Source organism: Podarcis gaigeae (genome assembly GCF_964106915.1).
Source record: "Podarcis gaigeae genome assembly, chromosome: 3".
NCBI lineage: Eukaryota > Metazoa > Chordata > Lepidosauria > Squamata > Lacertidae > Podarcis > Podarcis gaigeae.
The window spans coordinates 105,185,427-105,211,548 of NC_139680.1; the positions used below are offsets into that span (position 1 = coordinate 105,185,427).

Here is a 26,122-nt window from a genome sequence, read left to right on the forward strand (position 1 = left end):
CATTAGCTAAAGTGGTGCTTCAGGTTAAGAACAGTTTCAGGTTAAGAACGGACCTCCAGAATGAATTAAGTTCTTAACCCAAGGCAGCACTGTAATCCAAATCTTTTACCTCTCCACTGTGTCCAAAATTCACCATTAAACTACAATCCTACTAACGATTTTAACTGTTTGCAATGGTTTTTAAGATAAATTATAATATTTCCCCCATTCCTTATTAAAATTATGGTCTTCCTGATTTCTGATTCTTCCGGTCATTTTAGCCATTTCGGCATAATCCATCAACTTGATCTCTGGGACCTACCTACCAGGCTCAGAACTTCTTTAGCTTTTCCCTCCCGGATGATGTGCTCCTGAAAGGTTGCTTTGTGCTGAAGCACAGCTGAAGTTCAAAGCACACACATAGGCACACGCTCTGCAATGGCCACACACAGACCCCAAACTGTGAAACTCCCTCCCCAAAGGGGTACATGCAGCACCTTTGTTGTTTGCAGCATTCTGAAGGTGTACCTTTTTATCCTGGCCTTTGACAGTTAAAAGGTTTTTGCTTTGCAGGACCTGCCTCTTTTGCCAAATCTGTTTTTGTCCTAAGTCCCATGGAGGTATCATGGAGGGGCGGTGGTGGTCGGATCCCAAGGAGAGGAGCTCAGGGAGTTGGGAGCTGGGTGACCCTGGAAGTGTCAAGAGTCCAGGTAAATTGTTGGTAGTGTGGCGGATGGCAAGCTGGATCTCAGAGAAGAAGAAGAGTTTGGATTTGATATCCCACTTTATCACTACCTTAAGGAGTCTCAAAGCGGCTCACATTCTCCTTTCCCTTCCTCCCCCACAACAAACACTCTGTGAGGTGAGTGGGGCTGAGAGACTTCAGAGAAGTGTGACTAGCCCAAAGTCACCCAGCAGCTGCATGTGGAGGAGCGGAGACGCGAACCCAGTTCCCCAGATTACAAGTCTACCGCTCTTAACCACTACACCACACTGGTACCAAGTGAGTTCGCAGAGAACGAGTTCTGCTCCGGTGATAGCAGACACTCCTAGTGTCTGTTAGTTGGGGATACCTTTTCATCAGAGGGCATGGGGGGCTGGGAAGTGGCCACCCCAGCTGCATAGCCAATGAAGAGTTTCCAAACCACAAAAGCATTGCCAGACTGTGTTCCTGTTCTCATACCAAGTGTGTGGGTTTCTCTATCAATGCTGTTGTCCGGGCTTCTTGAGACCAATTGTCTATTAAGTTCGTGTGCCTATCCCAGGGGTCAGCAAACTTTTTCAGCAGTGGGCCGGTCCACTGTCCCTCAGACCTTGTGGGGGGCCAGATTGTCTGTCTGTCTGTCTGTCTGTCTGTCTGTCTGTCTGTCTGTCTGTCTATCTATCTATCTATCTATCTATCTATCTATCTATCTATCTATCTCTATCTATCTATCTATCTATCTATCTATCTATTTTGGGGAAAATGAATGAATTCCTATGCCCCACAAATAACCCAGAGATGCATTTTAAATAAAAGCACACATTATACTCATGTAAAAACATGCTGATTCCAGGACTGTCCGTGGGCTGGATCCAGCCCCGGGCCTTAGTTTGCCTACCCATGACCTATCCCCCTCAAAAACCCACTGATGGCTCCTCCTGCTCAGTTCTCGTTTGCGTCTCAGCAACTCCGATATCGAAAATGCCCCGCTCCCTATTGGATGCCGGGTTTTGACTCCCACCTTCCCTGCCATTCTGAACAGAGAAGAGGTGCAAGGAGCTTATTTGTGAGCGAGGGCAGCCACAGCTAATGGAGGTGACTCCCCCCCCCCCCGTTGATGGGGCATCCCATTTTGTGGTCCCCCCCCCTCTCTCTCTCTCTCTCCCCCCTGCCCCAGTATCTGTTGGATATAGCACACAGCACACATTTTTTTGTTACGGGCGCTTTATCATCGAAATTCCACCGGCCCCGAAAAGGTTGGCAACCCTTGATCCCCTGCCGCTGCTGCTTTAATGGGGGAAGCCATAAAAACAGCTATTATTCTCATTCATCTTAATCCAGAAGCACAGTGCAGCGCAGGCTGCATGCCTACAGGAACATCTGTGAAGACCTTCTGCCTCTATTGAAATTAATGAGGCTTCCACCGCGGATGGGAAAGCTCCCAATATACATGGTTCAAATCACCTGCATTTATAAGAGTTTGCTGGATCGTGGTGGATGCATTTTGGAACGACTATCACAACTGTAGCCCAACCTCTCTCTTAACAATAGGTCTTGTTTTTTGTTTGTTTGAAATTAATTCCTTCAAGAGCAGACTTTCCGGTGTTTTCTATCTCCCCCTTTCTTACACCGCTAACAGGACTGGGTAGCGCTTTTCTTGAGTACAAGGCATGAAATTTATTATGGTCAGAGACCAGCTTGAGAAACACAAATGGAACTACAATCCCAATAGCAAAACATTTAAAAGAAAAGACATGTTTCTGGCAAGCTTGTGGATTTTATTTTTTTAAAATAGTGGTGCCTTGAAGCATAATCTGGGTTGCCTCCAACACTGTGCAAGGAGACAAATAGTTTTTTTAGTGTGGCAGCGCCTAAACTATGGAACTCCCTGCTGATTGACAGGAGATGGGGGGGGGCTGTGTTTTCTTTGGTGCTGTCTTAAAACATTTTTGTTCAGTCAATTAATGTAGAATGCCGACTTGTGTTTTAACCTTTTAATGCTAACTTTTGACTTTAATTATCTTGCAAACGTCTTCAATGCCTGTCTTTAAGCATCTTTTTAGCGACAGTTTTAAATTTTGTGCATGGCCCGCTTAGAGGTTTTAGTAACAATCAGACAGTATATAAATGCTGTGAAACAAATAAGTAGGCAGGACAGGATTTTGTCACAACTTTATTTTTGCCATGTTGTTTGACAGTTCACCCCCGCCCCAAGTTACACAGGAAAACAACCTGTTGGTTGCAGGCTCTCTCACCCCTCCACGGCCCGGTTCAATTGCAATAAAGCAGATGCAGTTATGAAATTGCAACCTTAGTGTACCCGTCACTTGCACTCAACAGAGAGAGAGTGCCCACTGGAGAGAGGCAGCCAAGCTGTTTTGAGCCCCTAAGTTAGAACGAAACCTTCACACAGCATTTATCTTGGAAATGAATTCTATGACTCTGTGTTGATGGTACATCTTCCTCGGCTTTTGGGCATCTAAATATGGACCTGGTCTACGAAGCTGTTCTTCTCACATTTGCCCAGACGTTCTTCTTCATTCCTTGCGCTGCCTTCACTTCACTGAACTCCAATTTGACATTGAGAGCTTCATCCTCGGGCTCCGGATCTTCACTGATCGCCCCCTGGGGCTTTGCGACGACGACAGGAAGCGGGCCGCGTTCTTCACAGAATTCTACGACGTAGAGGCCTTTCTTATTGGCTAGGTTTTGGTGAGTTTCCTAGTTGGGGAGGGGAGAGGAAAGACAAACATTTAAGCCACAAGTAGTAGAAGAAGAAGTAGAAGAAGAGTTTGGATTTGATATCCCGCTTTATCACTACCCGAAGGAGTCTCAAAGTGGCTAACATTCTCCTTTTCCTTCCTCCCCCACAACAAACACTCTGTGAGGTGAGTGAGGCTGAGAGACTTCAAAGACGTGTGACTAGCCCAAGGTCACCGAGCAGCTGCATGTGGAGGAGCGGAGACGCGAACCTGGTTCACCAGATTACGAGTCCACTGCTCTTAACCACTACACCACACTGGCTGATCCATCTAATTTCAAACCGTAACCATGAAGATATTCTGCATAGTTGGCTCTAAGGCTTTAGTGACGAGATTGGCAAGTCACCTTTTTCTTCTAAACAAGAGAAGGGACGCTTTGGGATCTAGTAACTCAGAAACCGTTTTGGAAAGAAAATAGGCACCTGCTAGACACAGATAACCTCACATTTTATTATTATTTTTATATAAATATATATGTTGCTAGCCCTCATGGATGCAGCAATGAGCTAAAAAATATCCAGGTGATATGAAACCAGAAAGAAAGCAAAGAAACTCAAAATCATTCAGTCCCCGTCCCCCCCAAGTCTCGTGATCAGCTCAATTAGCATGAATAAAGATTAAGGCTGATGAATAAAGCATGAATAAAGATTAAGGCTGATGTCCTAATACTGAAAAAATTCCAACTAAAGAATCATGGCAAGAAAAACTGATGGACTATGCAGAACTGGCAAAACTGACACATAAGCTATGGGACAAGGATAACTGTGACTTTAAAGATGAATGGGAACCCTTTACAAAGTACAGAGAAAGACTGGAAACTAAGGGAAGTCGGGGGTGGGGTGGGGGTGAGTGGGTTTTATGTGGGAGGGTTGGGGGAGGGAGGAAAAATGGGGGGAAATTAAGGATGATATGTTTTTGGATAATATGTTTTGTTTAAATTTTCAATAAAATTATTTTTTTAAAAGAAAAAAAGGCTGATGTCCTAATAAGCCTTAACTGTGAGCGTCTGTGTTCTCAGGAAGGAATGAGTGCACGATCCCTCAGACCCTGGACTGGTTTGCACACAACACTAAGCTAAACCATGGCTTAGTGCAAACCCAGAGAGGCGACTGCAGCTGCTTTGCTCCACTCTTGCCAGGCTGTTGCACTAACAGTTTATTATAGAATGACGCAATGCATGATCCCAACCCCCAGGGCATCATCTCTTAACCATGGATAGCAAACTTTTGGGCAGAGGGCAAGTTAGAATGCAAAGTGGCAGTTTTGCCCCTCCAACTGACATGCATAGGACTGTACTGTAACAAAACATGAGCCACCCTGGATAAGACTGGGCATGTCTTACCTGTTTTGCTAATCCCTTGAAGAGCGCTCGGGTGACATTGAGTAAATTCCTGGATCCATAAAGCTTGGCGTACATGTCTTGAATCCCAATAAGTTTGCACATGGTAATGATAGCTCGGTGGCAGTGAAGACCGTATCCTGGGGGAAGCAGTTAGTGAGCATTAAAGCAGTCCAGTAAAATAATTACTAAACAATTGCTTTCGGCATGGAATTACATTACAAATCACACCAGTTTGAACCATCACAATCTGCAACTGAGCCTGAGATGGGTACAGATTGGACAGGGGTTCAAAAACTTGATGAAACCGCCCAGTCAATCCTAATTTACCTTCTCTCCTCCTCTGCTGTCACTAAATGCTTTCGCACAAATGTTTAAAGTGTGGGCCGGAACATCAGTTAAGTGAATCATACTTTATTTAGACCTGAGTGCACACTGAACCACCGCCTGCCCAAATATAGTTTGCAGAGCTTCGGAGACTAGACCTTCTTACATATCAGAGAATCAGACCCTAATCAGAGATGCACACAGCCCTGGGCTGCGATGTTGAGCAGACCCAAGACAGGGAAAGAACAAGAACCACAGGAACTGAGAAACTACTTATTCTTCCTTAAGGCCTGTTAGAGGTTTTAATTCAAGCCAGAAGGCCATGGCACGGTGCATTGTATCACCTGTGTCATTTTGGAGGTGTAGGAGAGAAGGAAGAGAGAAAGAGAGAGCAAATATTGCACAGCATGGAGATTAAGTAAGTGCACTTCTTCCCCTCATCCCAAGACATTTATATCCAACATGAGATTTATAGCGAGGTTTTTATAAGCCTCCAATTAAGGGCACTACTTAAAGGCATCAGCCACAAGTGATGCAAAAGGAGGACTGCCCTTCTGAAATAACTGTGCTTTGGCGGAGGAAACACTCCCATTGAGCTGATCTCTGTGAGAATAGGTCTGAGGAGCGGCCAGAGCTTTCAAGAAGCTTAAAATGGGAAGCTTGCTACCAAAGCGACAGGATTTTGAGTGGCAATCATTTCATTCTTTCATTTGGGTGGGAGGCAACGTGCTTGTTAACGGGAGCAAGACGATTTATTATTGAAAGCGCTGGTCACTGCTCTGTTGCTAAGCAAACTCCCTGCACTGCTTTCATTTGTCATCTGAAAATGCCACTTGCTCAAAGCTTTTTATTCTGCAAAACTGGTCCTACAGGAGGCTGAGGGAATTGCCATCAGACCCGGATCCTTTGGCAATTCATTTTCACCTTTGGGGGGGATGGGAGCTCTAAGCCTCTCTCCCCATCACTTTGAAGCCAACAGAGATAGGTATAACATAGGCCCTGTTTTGTACACTGCTGCCACTATTTCACGCTGAAGCGCTGCGGGATGTGCGTTAGGTACCATAATGCCGGTGATATGAAGATTGCTTTTCAAGGCATGATTTGGTTATGAGACAGAAGAATGCAACACAGCTGCGGGAGATAAGCAGGCAGATACGAGCTGGGTATCTTTAGCCTAAAGAAAATAAGAAATTAAAAGGGAGGGGAGAACATGACAGTGCTCTTCAAATATCTGAAGGGCTGTCAATGCAGAAGATGGGGTGGACCTGGTCTCTGTTGCTCCAGAAAGAAGGACTAGAACCAGTTTGGAAATTGCAGGGAAGCAGAACCCAGTTCAAGGCACACAGAGATGGATAGAGATCAATGGCAGAGCACACACAGGAAGTCTCAAGCCCAGGACTTAGAATCTCTTGTTGAAAGGGTCTTGGGTAGCAGAAAAACCTTGCCTGGAGTCTCTCAAGAGCTGCTGCCAGCCAGGGTGGACAATACTAGGGAGGTGGACCAAGCAGCCTGGCCTGGCATAAGAACCTATCTATTCTTCCTTAAGGATCGTAATTCTTCTTCAATTCTTCTTAGGATCCTGATTCATTTCAAAAGTAACTCTTTGCCATGCTGTGAAAAGAGTCCGGTCCTTTAAAGGACACCTGAAGGTCTCATTAAAACGATGCATCCTGGGCACAAATCTCAACTAGGCTCACTGCTGTGCACAACTGATCTCTACACGAGTGAAGGCTGCACCGCTCTCTTCATTTGAAGAATGTTATGAATGGAAAATAGGACACCCCTAGTGGCCCACACAGAGCACGCTCAGTGTAAACGGGACCCCGAAGCCCCCATTCCAAGAGGGGGGAATCTGTGGCCTTGCAGATGTTCTTGAACTCTGCCATCTCCTACCATACTGGTTGGGGCTGGGAATGTGAGAACATCTGGAGGGCCACCCCCCATTCCTGCAACATCTGTACAAAGCGGCAAATGCACAAATTTGGGTGCGTGTCTCTAGTGCTGAATGGGACGCGGGTGGCGTTGTGGGTTAAACCACAGAGCCTAGGACTTGCCGATCAGAAGGTCAGCGATTCGAATCCCTGCCATGGGGTGAGCTCCCGTTGCTCAGTCCCTGCTCCTGCCAACCTAGCAGTTCAAAAGCATGTCAAAGTGCAAGTAAATAAATAGGTACCGCTCCGGTGGGAAGGTAAATGGCGTTTCCGTGCATTGCTCTGGTTCACCAGAAGCGGCTTAGTCATGCTGGCCACATGACCCGGAAGCTGTACGCCGGCTCCCTCGGCCAGTAAAGCGAGATGAGCACCGCAACCCCAGAGTCAGTAACGACTGGACCTAATGGTCAGGGGTCCCTTTACCTTTTTACCTCTGGTGCTGAGGAAAGAAAAGAATTTTCCGTAATCACTAGCTCCACCCCTGCCTCTGGTTAGGTGCAAATATTTAGCTCCTATCGCAAAGTAACCTGGGGCAGCAGCTGACCGTTTACTATGCAAGCTGGCCAATTCACACCCACTAAGAAGTAACCCGCAGAAATGCAGTTTTTGAGTCCAAGGATGGAAAACGCGGCACTTCCAAAATGGCAAATGTGGGACTGCTACCAAATGAAACTCTTGATAAATAGCTTTTCAGATAGCACTCAGATGTAATTATGTCGAAAACCTGATTCCATCTCCAAGCATGAAATTGATACTTTCTCAAAACAGCAGAGCAAATGGCTTTAGATGGCTATCGCTTGTTTTTCAATTATAGGGGTGGGGTGGGGGGTGTGGAAAGAAGGGGGAAAAGAGGGAAATATTAGCACAGCAAAGCCTGTGGCCTGCTAATAGACTTCCTTTCCTCCATTTACTGAGCACCGAGCTTGCCCTGCAGACTGGAATAATCTCGAAGAGCTGTCTTAATGGCTTTTTAATAAAATGCATTAAATCACACTTGGGTTTTTTTTAAAGATTTATTGGCCTGAGTCACATGAACTAGCACAACTTAAAGAGGGCTGGGTCATTCTAAGCGAAAACCCCAGCACAGAACCATGGAATTGTTGAGTTGGAAGGGACTCAAGCGATCATCTAGTCCAGCTCCCCAAATTCTCATTTAAAATGGTAACAGATTGTAAATCTGCAGGAACAATCAATGTAATGCTCCAGAAAGGAAGGAGACTTGAGGTTCCCTCTTGCATCCAAACCCACCTAAAAACACTGATAAAAGAAAGTACTTCTTCACTTGATCCCCTCCCTCCCTTTCCTCTTTCCTTTTTCCTTTCTCCTTCTGTGATGGAACTCCTATTTGGGCACTTCCCTGGCTTTTTTCTGGCCCATGTAGGACCAGTCTGGATAGTTGGCCTTGGTGAAGATTTGACGTTTTCATCCCCCAAAAGTTTTTGATTTGAGTTTCTACTGAAAGGAGGCTGCATTTTAATGTTGTATTTTAATCAATTGCTTTTAAGTTGTATTTTAATCAATTGTATTTTAATCAATTGTATTTTAATCAATTGTATTTTAATCAGCCCGGTCTTGGCTGGGGAGGGCGGGGTATAAATAAAACTTATTATTATTATTACGTACAGCTGAACTAGGAAACTTGCAGGAGGGAGTGACAGCCACCAACTTGTACGGCTTTAAGAGACGATTAGACACATTCATGTTATCAGTGGCTTCTAGTCATGGTGGGTGTGTTGTAATGGTTCCACTGTTAGAGGTCATATGCCTCTGAAAACCAGGTGCTGAGAAACACGAGCGAGCCGAGTGCTGTTATGCTCAGGTCCCGCTTACAGGTTTCCCACAGGCATCTGGCCTGATTCAGCAGACTCGCCTTGCGTTCTTACGCAGTGCAACTTTCCTACCCAGGCAAGCCAACACCTGTGCCATGAAAACCTGAATTCTGCAGTTTAACAACAGAAAGAATTAGAGGAACCATTGGAAATGACTATGAAAAGCAGTAGAGATATGAGATGATCAGAGCCCTCCGAAATTGAAGCATGGGAAGTCCTATTAAAAAAATTATAATTTGGAAGATGATTATTTGATATGTATAATTTGGAATATTTAATGTGATTTGATTGGATTGATAAAGTGGAAAATTTAATAAAAATGAATTTAAAAAAGAAAAAGAAAACCTGAATTCTGCAACTGGTGGCAATGACACAATTTACACAATTGGTTCTTTTGCTAGTCTTGGGGGAGGCCGTAAGAACTGCCCCTCTACCCATGGGCCAACTACTAGAAATCTTATTTAGCAACCTCTCTTGTATCTGAGGTTTCAGCAGGCAGTGCTCACATGCTTACGAGTCTGTTTTTTTGCAATCGTAAGGATTAGAATTTGGCTTTTTATTCCCCTGCAAAAAACAAGGAGGGAAAGAGATTCTCGGGAAATTGAATCCCACACCCCAGTGTCACATGCTGCATTTTCCTGTGCTCCCTTGCAAAACGACAACAGACGCACAACCCAGAAAAGGAAAGAGGGCTGTGCTTTGCTCTGGAGTATTTTTTCGTGAGGTTAAGAGGAGGGGGGGGCACTCGCTTTACAATCAGAGCTACACTGGTGTGGTTCGTGTGACTTTCCATTTGTATGACCCTTCACATTTAGGGAAGGCGTGAGATATATTTTTCAGTCATTTCTGAAATACCTAAATCAGTTGTGCCAGAAGAAAGAGCCCAAAAGGGGAAAAATGCATTGGATCAATAAACCCTTTCTCCATATTCTTGCATTTGGCGCCTTCCCCTCTTTCCTTCTTCCATAAGATGCTCCAGCAGAATTAACGTTCAAGAGACAGCAAGAGAAAAATCGTTTCATTGCAAAGGTGAAGGAGTTCACAGTCAACAGAATGATGCCCGAGGCATCGGCAAGGATGAGCAATAAAACTTCCACTGCCACCCCGACCTTCCACATATGGGAATTCTTAATGCTTCCATTTGTCAGCTTGCGACAGCACTCCTGACCTAAGTTCTGCGCATTCAGCACTGCTGCCTGCCCACTGAACTTATGGGGGGGGGGGGAATTAGAAGCGCTGGAAGGGCTTCAATCTGGACAGAGTGACTGTTTCACTTTACAGGAAAGGTTATGTTAAGAAAAGAAGACTGACCACACCGATTTGGACGAGAACACTTCTAAATTCCGCATCTACCTGAAGGAGCGACTCCACCCCCATTGTTCTGCCTGGACGCTGAAGTCCAGCACCGAGGGCCTTCTGGCGGTTCCCTCATTGCGAAAAGCCAAGTTACAGGGAACCAGACAGAGGGCCTTCTTAGTAGTGGCACCCGCCCTGTGGAACACCCTCCCACCAGATGTCGAAGAGATAAACAACTACCTAACATTTAGAAGACATCTGAAGGCAGCCCTGTTCAGGGAAGTTTTTAATGTGTGACATTTTAATGTATTTTTAATCTTTGTTGGAAACTGCCCAGAGTGGCTGGGGAAACCCAGCCAGATGGGCAGGGTACAAATAATAAATTATCATCATCATCAGTTGCAGCTTTTACTTACCCTTGTTCTGCTTCTTCATCCGGATGGTTGTTTTCTTAACAGTGCTTGCGATATCGTGATAAACTAGAAGAAAAGGTAAATGTTACAGTAAGGAGAGTGCTGCTGGGTTGGACCAAAGGCTCATCTAGCTCAGCATGGACAGAGGATCTAAGGGCAACAGCCCACTCCCCAGCAACTGGCATTCAGAGGTAAACTACCACTGATACTGGAAGTAGTACTGCAATTCACTTTCAAGTGCCAAATGTTCAGAGTATGGTACATGAGACAGCGGCATCTGAACTGGACCAGTATTCCCGCAAGGCAGGGGTTTGGACTTGATGACCCTTGCAGTGCCTCTTCCAACTCTACGCTTCTGTGATTCGCATGTTCATTCAAACATTTGGACTTGAGCCTTAGAGACAAGCAGACCAAAGGAATGGCAAGCTACGTAGGCTGCGTCAACAGAAGTCTAGTGTCCGGATCAAGGGGAAGTCACAGTCCCGTTCTATTCTGCCTTGGTCAGACCACCCCTGGAATACTGTGTCCAGTTCTGGGCACCACGATTTAATAAGGGGGATATTGACAAACTGGAACGTGGGCAGAGGAGGGCAATCAAGAGGGTCAAAGGTCTGGGCACCAAGCCTTATGAGGAACAGTTGAGGGAGGTGGGTGCTCTGGAGGGTAGGACATGAGACAATGGATTTATTTTACAAGAAAGGAGATTCCAACCAAACATGGGGGGAAACTTTCTCTGGTAAGAGCTTTTTGACAGTGGAACGGACTCCCTTGGAGAGCGATGGACTCTTTTGCATTGGAGGTTTTTAATCAGAGCTTTGATGGTTGCCTGTTAGGGATGCTTTAGCTGCGATTCCTGCATTGCAGGGGTTGGTCTAGATGACCCGTGGGGTCCCTTCCAACTCTACAATTCTATAAGAAGAATTAATGCAACTAGCTGGCTTTTAAAACCTTAGGTAGAGCCTAAAATCTTGCAACTTACTTGTGTGATCTTCGTATCTTTCGATATAGTGCAAATAGTGGATAGCTCTGTTCTTCGCCTGGGGGGGGGGGGAAATCCAAGAAGACACTTTTCATTAAGAAATGATTATGTCAGATGACTGTTTCCATTTTACAGCGAGATCGAATTTAAGATAAAAAGGAAGCGGCTCAAAAATAAGAGCTATTTCTGCCAGTTACGTACCGACCTGAAATGTAATTAGCTTGATAAATTAAAAGGGATCAAAATGCTTTTATAAAGTACAGTGGTACCTCGCAAGACGAATGCCTTGGAAGACGAAAAACTCGCAAGAGGAAAGAGTTTTTCGTATTTTGAGTTGCTTCGCAAGATGATTTTCCCTATGGGCTTGTTTCGCAAGACGAAACGTCTTGCGAGTTTCCTTTTTCTTAAAACCGTTAATACCAGGGTGCATCTGTGCTTCGCAAGACGAAAAATCCGCAAGACGGAGAAACTCGCAGAACGAATTAATTTCGTCTTGCGAGGTACCACTGTACCACAGACTATGCCCAACCAAACTTGCCAGCCTACCTGCCCACACTGGCAATGTCAGCTATTTGGGGGTCTAAAAGGAACAACGGGCAAGATGTCCTGGTGTTCCAAAAGGGATTCCGCTTCTTTTGCTCCCCTCAACAGCTGCTGGCACGCCCCTGAAAAGCTGCTCCCGAAGGATAGATGATCCTCAAGCTCAATTTTATTATTTTTTTTTGGTATACATGGAGGGAGGACAGGAACTGGAGGAGGGAGGCAATCTACAACACAGCTATGCCCTCCTTTGGCAAAAGAGAGCAACAGATCCCCAGCTGGTTTGAGGCTGGCCTACGTTTCCAGTGTCCTTCACATGGAACAAAGGAATCTGCCTTCTACCGATTCAGATCATTAGTCCATCTAGCTACAGCACCATCTACGCTGACTAGCAGGGGGCCTCAGGCAGGGAACCTTTCCGAGTCCTACCTAAAGATGATAGGGATTGAAACCTGCAAACACTGCAGGTGCTCCCATCACTGAGCTACATTCCGTCCCCCCAGTATGTTCTCAGGCCAGGATAGAACCACGGCACTGTGTGCATTTCATGCATAAATACCAAGTAAAGGAAGACCAGATTTGAAGGAAGACACCTGAAGGCAGCCCTGTTTAGGGAAGCTTTTAATGTTTAATAGACTATTGTATTTTAATATTCTGTTGGAAGCCACCCAGAGTGGCTGGGGAAACCCAGCCAGATGGGCGGGGTATAAATAAGAAATTATTATTATTATCATTAAAGGTAAAGGTAAAGGACCCCTGACCAGTCATGACAGACTCATCTCGCTTTATTTGCTGAGGGAGCCGGCGTACAGCTTCTGGGTCATGTGGCCAGCATGACTAAGCTGCTTCTGGTGAACCAGAGCAGTGCACAGAAATGCCATTTACCTATTTGACATGCTTTTGAACTGCTAGGTTGGCAGCAGCAGGGACTGAGCAACGGGAGCTCACCCCGTCGCAAGGATTCGAACCTTTGACCTTCTGATCAGCAAGTCCTAGACTCTGTGGTTTAACCCACAGCGCCACCCGCATCACAACACCATCATCATCATCACCATTATAATTACTTTTCAAAGGACATACTTTCCTCAATGCAATCATCCTGTCTGTTGCTTTTCCCAGTGCAAAACCTGAGGGATGCAAACAGATTGGTTAGTAGACAAATGCCGCACGTGGAAATCTGCAAAGCACTTGCAAACAAGGAGACCTCCTCATATCTCCGCACTTCGCCCCACCGAAGCAAGTGGCGGTCCTGAAGTGCTTTTTCATTTTCAGCTTGGCTCCCCCCCCCCCAAAGGACGCTAAAACTGTCCAGAAATGTGCTCAAGGAATCCGATGGCAGTTGCGAAAGTCTTCACCTCTCCCTTCTGTCTGTGGAATGGCTTGCCAGCTTTCAGCAAAAGGGAGGAAAAACCCTTCTAAATGTGCCCTTGGCTCCTTGATCAATCTACTTTCCGTGCAATTAAACGGCACAAGTCTTGGCTTTCATGGAACAGAGTGCCACTGGGAACCACAGAGCGTAATTATAGAATCGTGGTGTTGGAAGGGACCTCCTGCGATGCAGGAATCCCAACTAAAGCATCCTTGACACATGGCCTCTGCAAATTAAAAGCAAAGGACCCTGTATTAATCTACATCTTGAGAACAGAGCCAATGAGGGTGGCTTTGCTGCTAGCCTGTAATCTTGGCAACAGCCTTAGATTCTTACTCTCCGAGGAAAAATAAATTGGTGTCTGATGGTGTATTTTAGAAGCTGCTGCAAGAGAAGTGTTATTTTCTTGCTAAGTTCGTATTTAACAATGTTCCAAAGAAAATTGCTGACAGTTAGGAAAAAGCCCGCTTACCAGCAGTCTTTTTAAACAGGGGCAGCCAAACTTTGTGCGTTGCAAAGGCCAAAGTGTCCTTTCGAGTCAGAGGACAGGAAAGAGCCTTCCACTAGGGGGCAAAACCCTCCTCTCCTGGCCAGTTCCTTGGCCTTTCCACGCTTCAGGCAATACTGTGTTCTATCTCCTTCCACCCTTGTAGAAATTCTCCCCCTTCCATCCCTTGGGTGATGAAGATCGAAAATAACTTGGGCATGAGATACAGAAGATGATAGACAAAAGCACACATTCAAGGGCTGCGGCCAACACAGAGCACAAACCCTGGATGGAGACGCACACACCAAAGAAACAGAAACGCAACTGAAAAGAAGTTATAGAAAAATAGTGGGTTGCTACGGTTATGAAATGAACAGAAGCTGCCCCCTGAGAATGAAGTGCTCACTTACCAGCAATTCCATTTCCATTTCCAACCACCACCAGGGCACTGACAGATTTTCTCCTTCCTTCCTTGGCTGTCATATTAAATACATTTTTCAACTGAAAAAGAGAAAGAGAGAGAGAAAATGCAGGCAAAGTTGAAGATTGTTGATAAGTTAAAATAAAAAGAGGATGTTTGCAGCAAGACTGTTCTGCTGGATGCTGCCTCTTTGCAAATCAAGATTCATCATTTTGACAGTTCTCTTGATATGGGTGGGTTGTTGGGAGCACTGTCATTTTCTGAAGGGGTGTGGGGGGGGGGAGGACAAGCAGATGGGAGACTCCTATGCTGCCTTCCTAAAATGGTAAGGAGATTTATTTGGCCTTGTGTGCATTGCATTTTATTTCCTTGTTTCTCTCTCCTTATTGGTGTTAAATGATTGTTGTTTAGTCGTTTCCGACTCTTCGTGACCCCATGGACCAGAGCACGCCAGGCACTCCTGTCTTCCACTGCCTCCCACAGTTTGGTCAAACTCATGCTGGTAGCTTCGAGAACACTGTTCAACCATCTCGTCCTCCGTCGTCCCCTTCTCCTTGTGCCCTCCATCTTTCCCAACATCAGGGTCTTTTCCAGGGAGTCTTCTCTTCTCATGAGGTGGCCAAAGTATTGGAGCCTCAGCTTCAGGATCTGTCCTTCCAGTGAGCACTCAGGGCTAATTTCCTTCAGAATGGAGAGGTTTGATCTTCTTGCAGTCCACGGGACTCTCAAGAGTCTCCTCCAGCACCAGAATTCAAAAGCATCAATTCTTTGGCGATCAGTCTTCTTTATGGTCCAGCTCTCACTTCCATACATCATTACTGGGAAAACCATGGCTTTTACTATACGGACCTTTGTTGGCAAGGTGATGTCTCTGCTGTTTAAGATTAAATGATTAGGTTAGTTCAAACCAGGGATGCAGGAATCTGGGGCCCTCCAGTCCCCATCCGCCCCAGCCAAGGGATGATGGGACTTGAAGTCCAACGACACCAGGAAGGCCACAAGTTCCCCATCCCAGGTTTAAAACTTTTATTTGCATAGTGCTACCTGTTTATAGTGTTACCTGGGAACGGTTGTCCATTTGATGCTGTAAACCCCTCCGGATACCATCTTGTGGAATGGAGGCATAAGAATAAATTATATGAATGGACGTGTCTGTCTCTTTTACCATCCACAGAGTGTTTCTGTGCACATCCACCCCCCCCTTTAACGTATCTCTGCATCAACACACCTCTTTTCATGGTCGCCAACATATCAGTTCAGAATGAAACAAAGCAAGCGAAAACAATCAGATCTGTTCAGCTGTACAACTTATAAGGGCTGCAGGATTCCACTTGCAGAACTGAGACTAAATGCAACACAGAATTCTACTTAGTCTTTTAAAAAGTCATCCAGGACCCTGCATGGATGTACGGGCAGGAGAGCGGGTTGGTGGATGCCTTTCGTTTGATTTCTGTGAGGCCGGTTCAATGGTTAGCCATAACTTCTCTTTGCTAAGGCATCTGCTTGGTTAAGAAACCAGGCGTGAGATATTTGAAGTTCTCTTCCCTGCAGTACTTCACTCAAGCTTCACACTTCGTTTCTAATCAGTGTGCTAAAGAAATATCACTGCGCAGGATAAAAACAATAATGCAGCGAGACATCAAACCCTGCTCTATTTTGCTTTCTAAGCTGACATGTTCCTAGAGTGCTCTACCAGTGACAGGTTAACGTGCTGTGTCATTTGAGGGAGGAGTTCTCAATTTACGGTATTTATTTTTCAGTTGGCAGAACAGATTCTGCTTGAATCGGCAGCGGCTGAGTCTTGTGTGCAACTGATGGGAGTTAGAGAACTGCCACCAGATTTCCAGAACAACAAAGACAACGTATTTATTTAGATTTTATAGGCCAGCCTTCATCACTGATCCCAGAGCGTATGTCTGTCTGTCTGTCGTTTTGCTTAGCTCCAAGCTTTTCTGATCAATGTTGGCTTGTTCTGAGGCCTTTTTGCTAGATGAAACAATGTCTTACTTTGAACCTGTCCCTTCAAGTTCTGAAGCTGTTTGTGGTCATTCTCCTACAAACCAGTCCTTTGGGGCTTTGGCCTGTAAACAACTTGGAAGAGATTTTGGCTTCTGGCTTTTGCTTGTTCCCAGGTGAGGTTTACACTCACAATTTCAGTTTTCCAACCTTTCCCCCTTAATCTGGATTGCGCACAGGATTCCACCTGGATTACTTGTAGCATCTTGCATTCATCTCTTAGCTCTTCTCCAAACCCACAGAAACGGGTTCATTTGAATTTTTGCTTGGGCAAGTAGTGATCATGTTATTTGTTTTCTCTTTCCTTAATATTTAGGATAAGTTATTATATAGCTGGAACACAGCAAAGCCTTTAACTAGGTTGGACTATAAAAGCAGACTTACATAATAGTTAAAAGTTTTGCACGCCATAATTATTGTTTGTAAAAATTAAGTTGCATATTGCTTTTCTGAGCAGTGTTAATACTTTAGCTGCATATTTTGCTTCCCCATATAATCAGTATATACTGGGTGGCATTCAGCAAAGTCTTACTCAGAGTAGGTCCACTGAAATTAATGGACCTGTTAATAATGTTTATTAATGTCAATGGGCCAAACTTTGTCAAGCCTAGCTGAATACCACCCACTTACTTTTCCCCTTCCCCAAGATTCATTCATGTATGAGCCTAAAAATAACGAAGAGAAATCGGTAGCACAGTACATCTGCTATATATTTTGGAAAGTTGGCTGCTTGTTGGCTAAGTATTTGGACATTTCTTGAGAATTTTTGTTCCTGAGATAAAGCAGTATGTTTCCCCTCTACATTTAGATACAAGTGGGCCCCACTCTAAACCAAGATGGCAGGCCGAACCTTTCAAAACTGCACAGATTTTAATCACCGATTTCAGAACCGATTTTTGTGTTTCTTTGAATTCCCAAGCAATGGTAGATATGAGGCTGCTAGTATCTTTCATAAACCAAAATGGTCACTACCCTCTCACCAACGGAAGGAAATGAAGAACCTCACTGTTACTACCCTTCTATTTTCAAGTGTAAGACATGCTCTGCTTCCTGCAGATTGGGTGCTAGGATCTTCTCTGCTTCAGAAATGAATACTCACCAGCAATGCACCATTTTCCAATACCAGCCTTTGTGCAACAGAACTGGAAGGAGCACTTGCTGAATCATTCAGATTAAATAGACACGTTTCCTAGCTGAATTAAACTAACCAAACTCCAGGCTTCATCCAGCACCCAGCAACCGTATCCATAAAGTTAACACCTCCCCCTCAAAACACGGCACATCGGAAGCGTTCTCGATGATGACATGTTTCTAGGATTCTGCACTGCCTAGGGATGCCGTAATAGGGCACCACGCCTAAATGTATGCACTGATATGAAGCAGGCTGCACGTGCATTCTTTGTAGCTGCAGGAGAGAGGAAAAAGTAAAGGAAAAGATCAACCCAAGGGAGGATTTCAGCAGATATTATCTGCTGAACTTTGGCAATGAGATCCATGCATCACCGTGCTGTTTCAACAGGAGCACAGCTGAATCAACAAGTACTCTGCTACTGGAGAGTCTGCATTTGGCTCTCCCGATAAGCTATCTGGACAAACCCAGATCCATGGGAAGTCTGGGTTTTATTACTATGAAAGCTTTTCTCCTTTATTTCTTAAGCGTTTACTGGTGGATATCTGAAGTGCACAGGCTGATTTATGGGAGGAAAACAACCCCCAAGGCAAGAAAAAGGAGCTTTTTGAAAAACCCCTGGGAGCAGAACAGAAGGATCACAGGCTCTCCAGCATGAAACCCGCCCCCCCCAACTCAAGGCACAGTCAAGGGTTACATCAATAACTCCACAATAGCAACTGCAACAAGATAAAAACTACCTAGTTTCTACAATAACACAAGCAGCCTGGTTTCTCTTTACTCCTCTTCTCCACCTACCAAAAAACCTATGTGTACGACCTAAGGATTGAAGCAGACCAGGCTAACAGCTAGATTTTTATATTTTCAAATATAGGGGTGGGGGAATCAACCTTTGACTGACACTTGGAAACAACAGCTGTTTGCTCCTCCTGCTCATCTTCCGCAGGTTCTACCAGAAGCCTGCATAGCACCTAGCAGAACCTCATAGGAACACAGTCTATCTCTTTCCAACATTGCATTTAGTCACTCACAGCCCTTGGGATGCAAACTCCACAAGTTCAACATCGGCCACTTCCCCTTGCTTTGCTTACCATCCAGCCAAAAGAAGAACTCTGTAGGACTTGCACATTATTCTGGAATGTTTTGGTTATGCTAATGAAAGGGTTTGCCCTAATACAGATTTTGGAAGCGACAGTGTCAATCATGGTTAACGCGAAGCAAGTTTTTCATGTTAACCAGAGTTTGAAGGTTAGGAAACCCTAGTTAAGAGGTCCAGCTGCCTGCTATTAACCACAGTTGTGGCAGATGAGGAAGAATTTATGCCAGCTGTGAGGATCAGATTCCAAGGCTTGCTCTTGACCTCTTAACCACTGGCCAGATTTCCTCTTAACTAGGATTTCCTTACTTCTAAATCCAGGAAAACGAGACTTCCTCCTTTTTTCCAGAAGGTGGCAACAGCAGCACATGGAAGCGGGTCAGGCTACTGGAGGGGGAAAACCACATACACACAAAATTACTCCTGTCAGCTGTTTCTGTGCAGCTCTGAAGGGAAATGTGTCCAGTCACCCATCACAATCAGACCCATCACATCTCTCTTAAAACTCTGTAAAGGCCTTTCAAGCTTGATAATGTGCACAGGCAGCCATGGACTGTTACTACATCAACTGTCCTGACATCAAACAATGCAATTTTTTTTTTACCTACTGAGCTCTGGCAGAATTTCCTCCCCCTCTCTCATTCTGGAGTTGACAAAAGCAGCTAAAATGCCCCACTGCAAAGCAATATCGATTTTGCAACTTGTACAGATATATATTCTCATTCACATATATTGTCATATTAAGAATACAAAGTTGGAGTACAGGAACATATCTGCTGTGGGAGGCAGTTTGCATCTGAATGCCAGTTGCTGGTTGTGAAAAGTGGGGAGTGTGCTCTCGCACTCGGGTCCTGCGTGTGAGCTTCCCAAGGGCTGTGTGAGAAAAGGAAGCTGGATTCATATGACAGCTGCCTAGGTAAGTATAAGCTATGGTTTTTCTTTTTTAAAAAAAGGGGGGTGAGGATAACATGCGCACTGCTATGGTCTGTCAGCTGAAGGAAAATCAAAATGTCTCCTTTCTATGTGGCTTTCATTTGGTACCTAGCTCAGCTGTTATCACGAGACTCTTAATCTCAGGGCTGTGGGTTCGAGACCCATGTTGGGCCACAGATTCCTGCATTGCAGGGGGTTGGACTAGGTGACCCTCGCGATCCCTTCCAACTCTACAATTCAATAATAATAATAATAATTTATTATTTATACCCCGCCCATCTGGCTGGGCCTCCCCAGCCACTCTGGGCGGCTTCCATAAAAAATTAATTCTAAGTATGGTGCTATGTGATGTAACAACCTTAGTCGAGCTATCAAAAGGGGGGTGGGTGAGAAGACACACACACACATTTAACCATGCCATAACTGCTCAGCTTGCTGACCAAAAAAAGCCTGGGAGTCATTTGGACTCACAGCTGTCCATGGAGACACAGGTCAATTCTGTATCCAGGGCATCTGTCTCCTAGCTCCATCTGGTACGCAGGCTGAGACCCTATCTGCCCATGGACTGTCTTGCCAGAGTGGTGCATGCTCTGGTTATCTCCCGCTTGGACTACTGCAATGCACTCTATGTGGGGCTGCCTTTGAAGGTGACCCAGAAACTACAACTAATCCAGAATGCAGCAGCTAGACTGGTGACTGGGAGCAGCTGCTGAGACCATGTAACATCGGTCTTGAAAGACCTACATTGTCTCCCAGTACGTTTCCGAGCACAATTCAAAGTGTTGGTGCTGACCTTTAAAGCCCTAAACGGCCTTGGTCCAGTATACCTGAAGGAGTGTCTCCACCTCCATCGTTCTGCCCGGACACTGAGGTCCAGTGCCGAGGGCCTTCTGGTGGTTCCCTCATTGCGAGAAGCCAAGTTACAGGGAACCAGGCAGAGGGCCTTCTCAGTAGTGGCACCCACCCCGTGGAACGACGTCCCACCAGATGTCAAAGAGAACAACTACCACCAGACTTTTAGAAGACATCTGAAGGCAGCCCTGTTTAGGGAAGTTTTTAATGTTTGATGCATTATGGTATGTTAATATTTTGTTGGAAGCCACCCAGAGTAGCTGGGGAAGCCCAGCCAGATGGGCGGGGTATAAATTATTATTATTATTATTATTATTATTATTATTATTATTATTATTATTATCCTTTGACAGGAGAGCCACACACCAGGAAGGCGCTGCAGGCCATATGCTATCTGGCACTGTGGTTCACAGATCCTGACAGAAGGGCTCCCAGAGTCAACAGTAAATGGTGTTGGTTGGTGACTCTTCCTCTTAACAGGCTCCATGCTTTAAACTCAGCAAATATAGCCTAAGGGTTCTTTAATGTCTCACGGTGTGGTGTGAAGATCAGAGGCAGAAGGATGGATAGCTCAGTCAGTAAAGCATGAGACTCTTAATCCCAGGGCTATGGGTCTGAGCCCCATGTTGGGTGAAAGATTCCTGCACTGCAGGGGGTTGGAATAAATGACCCTTGGGGCTCCTTCCAAGTCTACGATGCTATGAGAGCAGCTCTGGCATGGCTGTCCTGTTATGACAAAAAGAGCTGGAGACCCAAGTTGAAAAACACTGGCAAAAGGTTTAATTTACCAGCACTGCAGAAATGTGAAGGGAGAAACAAGGTTTATAAAAGGGACATCTCTGGACAGCAAAAGGTTACTTTAAGGTTACTGCTCAAACTGTTTTATTCCACCTTCTGGAGAACATGGGGAGAAATCTATATTTAATTAGGGGAAGCAGGCAGGAATGATTATGAAAATGCAGGTTATAGCTTTCGCTGACACTAATCAGCAGGTTAAGTGCTGCTTCGTGTTATCACCTTCAATAAACTTTGACATGTTCAGTCTCCCATTTCAAACAATGAAAAAGAGAAATGGAGGGATCTGAGCAGAAGGGTTTATTATCAACTAATCAGAGTCTCTGGAGTTTCAACCAGGAATGTTTAGGAGCCACAGAGGAACCAAACAGGGTTGCAACATCAGCACCTGTGATTGGTCAGCACCTGTGATTGAAGAAGAAGAGTTTGGATTTGATATCCCGCCTTTCACTCCCTTTAAGGAGTCTCAAAGCGGCTAACATTCTCCTTTCCCTTCCTCCCCCACAACAAACACTCTGTGAGGTGAGTGGGGCTGAGAGACTTCAGAGAAGTGTGACTGGCCCAAGGTCACCCAGCAGCTGCATGTGGAGGAGTGGAGATGCGAACCCGGTTCCCCAGATTACGAAACTACCGCTCTTAACCACTACACCACACTGGCTCTCTGATTGGTCAGCAGAATGCTTTCTTTGGATTGGGCATGCCTGGTACAACTACTAAGCATTTAGCTGACAAATCAGCACCTTCTGCATTTCAGGCTCAGTCCAAATTCTTGATTTCGCTGTGGCTCACAGATATAGCTCTAGCAAAAGCACTAGAACTCTCTCTCTCTCTCTCTCTCTCTCTCTCTCTCTCTCTCTCTCTCTCTCTCTGACACACACACACACACACCTATTTGGAGCTGACAGTGCACCCCTTTGAAGTTGTCCATCTTCAGGCACAGTTTGGAATCAAAGCATACCCCAAAATTGATTCCCACCTCCCACCCCCCATGCAGACAGCCTGTCGAGGAAAAATATCCATTTGCGGGTTCAGCTTGAATTCATTTTTAGCATTATTCCCATTTCTCCTGTAACATGCTGTTCTGCCCTTCAGATGTTCCCACCAGCATTAAACTTTCAAGATTTGGCAAAATCAAAGAAAACACACACACACACACACACACACACACCCACACACCAGACCCTCTGCACAAATGGAAGTTTCATTAGAGAGAAGACCCAAAAGCTCAAAACATGGCCGAGGGAGTGAACGCTTAGCTCCTCAGATAGGGGTTTTCAGGACCCATCCTATTCCCATGACTGTAATTCGTCTGAAATGTTGTGACCTGCCCTGGGACCTGGAGGCGAAAGTGGGCTATAAGTGTAATAGTAGCAGCAAGTACAGCATAAGAATATAAAAAGAGCCCTGCAGGATTAGGCCAAAGGCCCAAAACAGGACCTGAGTGAAACAGCATTCTCTCCATTTATGATTCCCAGCAAGTGGAGTTCAGGGACATACAGGCATCCACCCAATTACACCGTGTTCAATTCACACACAACTGCGCACATGCACAGGACTTGTTCTCAGCTTGGCGCAGGCCGCGCAGAAGCTGCTGATGGCCATCATCACCCAAGGGCCCAAGCTTGTCTCTGCTGCTATCACTTATTCAAAGCCTCACCTGGCCACTTTTTGGTACTGGCTCCCTCAACTCCTGCTGAAATTCCTAAGGCTACTGATGGCATGAAAGGATTGCTGAAGAGCATGCAGTCTAGCCACATCAAACAGCTCGCTGTCAAGGAAGCCCTAAGGAACGGCTTGGTACCTAGGTAAAGGTAAAGGGACCCCTGACAATTAGGTCCAGTCGTGACAGACTCTGGGGTTGCGGCGCTCATCTTGCTTTATTGGCCGAGGGAGCCGGCATACAGCTTCCGTGTCTTGTGGCCAGCTTCTGGCAAACCAGAGCAGCACATGGAAACGCTGTTTACCTTCCCACCTATTTATCTACTTGCACTTTGACATGCTTTCGAACTGCTAGGTTGGCAGGAGCAGGGACCGAGCAACGGGAGCTCACCCCGTGGCGGGGATTCGAACCACCAACCTTCTGAGGTTTAACCCACAGCGCCACCCACGTCCCTTGGTGGCTACTGAAGTGCTAATGTCGTTTTACATTGGTGAAATCATAGGCAAATGTGGCCTGGTTGGCTATGATGTTTGAAAGTTTTTGTTTTTTAGTCCTAACAGTATCTTATTATTAAATTACAGCACTGAGATGAAATTGTGGTGGCATCTACAAATATCATTCTGACTGGGGCAGAATCAGATAATGGCGATGTGAATGCTGACAAGGACCCCTAAAATACTCCTTCTCTTCCTCCTCCTGTTGGGGAGTAGGGCAGGCACTATATATCACTTGGGAAGAGAGGCAAACTAATGCCAGTGTACTGGAAGAAGCAAAGATCACCATTGTTGAAGCAATGATTCATCAACATCAACTTTGTTGGACTGGTCATGTTGTTCGGATGCCTGATGATCGTCTTCCAAAGCAACTACTCTATTCCGAACTTTAAAATGGAAAGCGTAATGCTGGTGGTCAACAAAAGAGGTTTAAAGACTGTCTCAAGGCAAATCTTAAAAAATGTAGCAGAAACACTGACAACTCGGAAACACTGTCCTGCGAGTGCTCCAGTTGGAGAACAGCCTTTACCAAAGGTGTCATGGGCTTTGAAAACACTCAAACTCAGGACGCAAGGGAGAAAAATGCTAAGAGGAAGGCACGCTTGGCAAATCCACACAGTGATCAACTCCCGCCCAGAAACCAATGTCCCCACGGTGGAAGGACGTGTGGGTCCAGAATTGGCCTCCACAGTCACTTATGGACTCATTGTTAAAACCGCGTTTATGGAAGACAATCTTACTCAGCTACAAGTGATCTCCAAAGAAGAAGTGGTTGACTATTCAAATAAATGCTATACAATGAAAAAAGTAAAAAACGAACAAAACTGTGCATATGTGCAGGAAATTGGCGGTGGGGGGAGAGACCTGAAGAGTCTCAACCAAGCTCTGTGGCAACTCTGGCGGGTGAGGAGACCCTCCCCAGAGCCCACCTCAATTGCCTTCAACAGGGGAGGTAAAATAACCATCGTGGCTAGCGGTCACCAAATGCTTTTGCAGAACAGCAGCTGCCCAGCTGCCAAGGAAATGCCAGCTTCAAAATTTGCCATTGCTAAGAGGACAGTTGCTTAATTGCTCAGCAGACCTCCGGGTCCTTAGGATACTCTCCTTTCATTTGCCTTTGAGCAAAATCCCAAGGGACTTGTTTATGCTTTCATTCCACACACTGGCTCACTTACTATTCATTAAAGTTTGCTTTTCTCACTCAGCTGCTGTTTAAAATCGCTAGCTCTGCAATTTCGCAAGCCACCAACAAGCGCTACTTTTATGTCATGGGCACAAGGGTGGGCGAGGACGTTTCTGGCCGTGTTGTATTTTAGGGGCTCAAGGGCGAAGCCACACACACTGGGCCGCAAATGAGAAAAGCCTGACAGTACAAATTAGAGAAGAGCTTGTGCCGCTGTTTAAAACGGAACAAGACGCCAGCGACGACAACCAACCCTGCATGCAAATATTAATATCTTCTTGCACGAGCTAGACGTGCTAATCAGTGTTTACAGAAGGATAGCATTAGGATTCTTTGTTCATAAAACACTAGTAATGCTGCTTTGGCATCTTTGTTCACAAAGGGGTTTCTTCTACGGTATAATTAATTTTCAGGGAAACACTGATTAGCGTAGGCCAAATTTCAAGCACTCTGGTGTGCTCCCCTTCCCTTGCTAACAGAAATGGAGGCAAGCAAGTTGAGAGGGAAACCTCCTCCCCACCCCAGATAATTGTGTGCAAACTCCTACCACCTTTTCGTATGCATTATCCAAAGCCTAGAGCACAGAGCACACATTTACTGCAGAAGTTTGGGTTACTGTAGAGGATTCTTAATTACCCGCTGCAGCCTATGGCGAATGTCTTGTTCCCAAGGCATTTGAAACATAATGCTTTGCCTGCCAATAATGTAGGAACCCGAGGAAAATCACATGCCCCCTGCCGTTCTTAAAAGCCCTGCCGCACCTATTTAAATCTAACAAAATTGCCATTGGGGCAGGGTGGCAAGACAGTGCAGTGCGTTACAGCTCTCTTTATTAACTTAATATAATCTAGTCTGCTTGGTGTGAAATTTTAAACTTAAATCTCGAAGCCGAGCTGCCTGTAAGGTGGAGGAAGGAGTCTCGTAGGTGCACTGGAACTGCCACTTCGCAACTGGGAAGGAGTCTAAACAGAACAAGAGGCTTGCATAATTTGCCACAAGGTTTCCTGATCACATCCATCTTCCAAGGACAGGATGCTTGCTGGAAAGAAATGTGTGCATGTTGCTCCATCTCATCCTCCAAACTTCTGCTGAGAACATGTCCACATGTGTCATTTAGCTACCAAGCTAGGCTAATGGTGCTGCTACAGCTTGGGACAAAAATACCGAAAGAAATGTCTCATTTATTATATTCCCAACCAACAGCTGTGCTCTGCAGGAGACGACCTCCTGCAGATACCACCTCACCCTTCCTTTATGATGTAGGAATTGGGTCTTTAGCGTGACAGCACCTATTCTTAAGCCCTCCTTCCCGTTTACACATCAGAGAGGCCCCCTGAAGTCCTTCTTTTTCCAGCAAGCCTCTTAAGTGGAGATTTTTAAAATCTCACTCTCTATCTGCATTGGATTTGAAGCTGTTTTCATATATGCAATATGCTTTAACTGCTTTTTTTTTTTTTACACAGGCAATGTTTTTTTTATATAAGAAATGGCTTTCTATAGGATTTTATTGCACCATGAAATCGCTTTGAGGTGCTTCACGGGAAGCGATTCATAAACGAAATAAACAATCATGATGAAAATAATAATAT

The 26,122-nt window shown here is 45.3% G+C and overlaps 1 protein-coding gene across 1 annotated transcript in view; it reads right to left on the reverse strand.

Moving 5' to 3' along the window:
• Positions 1–2,839: 2,839 nt before the first annotated feature.
• Positions 2,840–26,122, reverse strand: part of MRPS5 (mitochondrial ribosomal protein S5) — a 54,536-nt gene continuing 31,253 nt past the window's right edge. Inside the window, exons 6-11 of the mRNA XM_083733652.1 lie at positions 14,365–14,455; positions 13,179–13,225; positions 11,559–11,616; positions 10,583–10,645; positions 4,787–4,923; positions 2,840–3,403 (exon numbers count right to left, since the gene is read on the reverse strand). Of these exons, the coding sequence (XP_083589778.1) occupies positions 3,179–3,403; positions 4,787–4,923; positions 10,583–10,645; positions 11,559–11,616; positions 13,179–13,225; positions 14,365–14,455 (621 nt within the window). The 3' untranslated portion in view covers positions 2,840–3,178. The remainder of the gene's footprint in view (positions 3,404–4,786; positions 4,924–10,582; positions 10,646–11,558; positions 11,617–13,178; positions 13,226–14,364; positions 14,456–26,122) is intronic.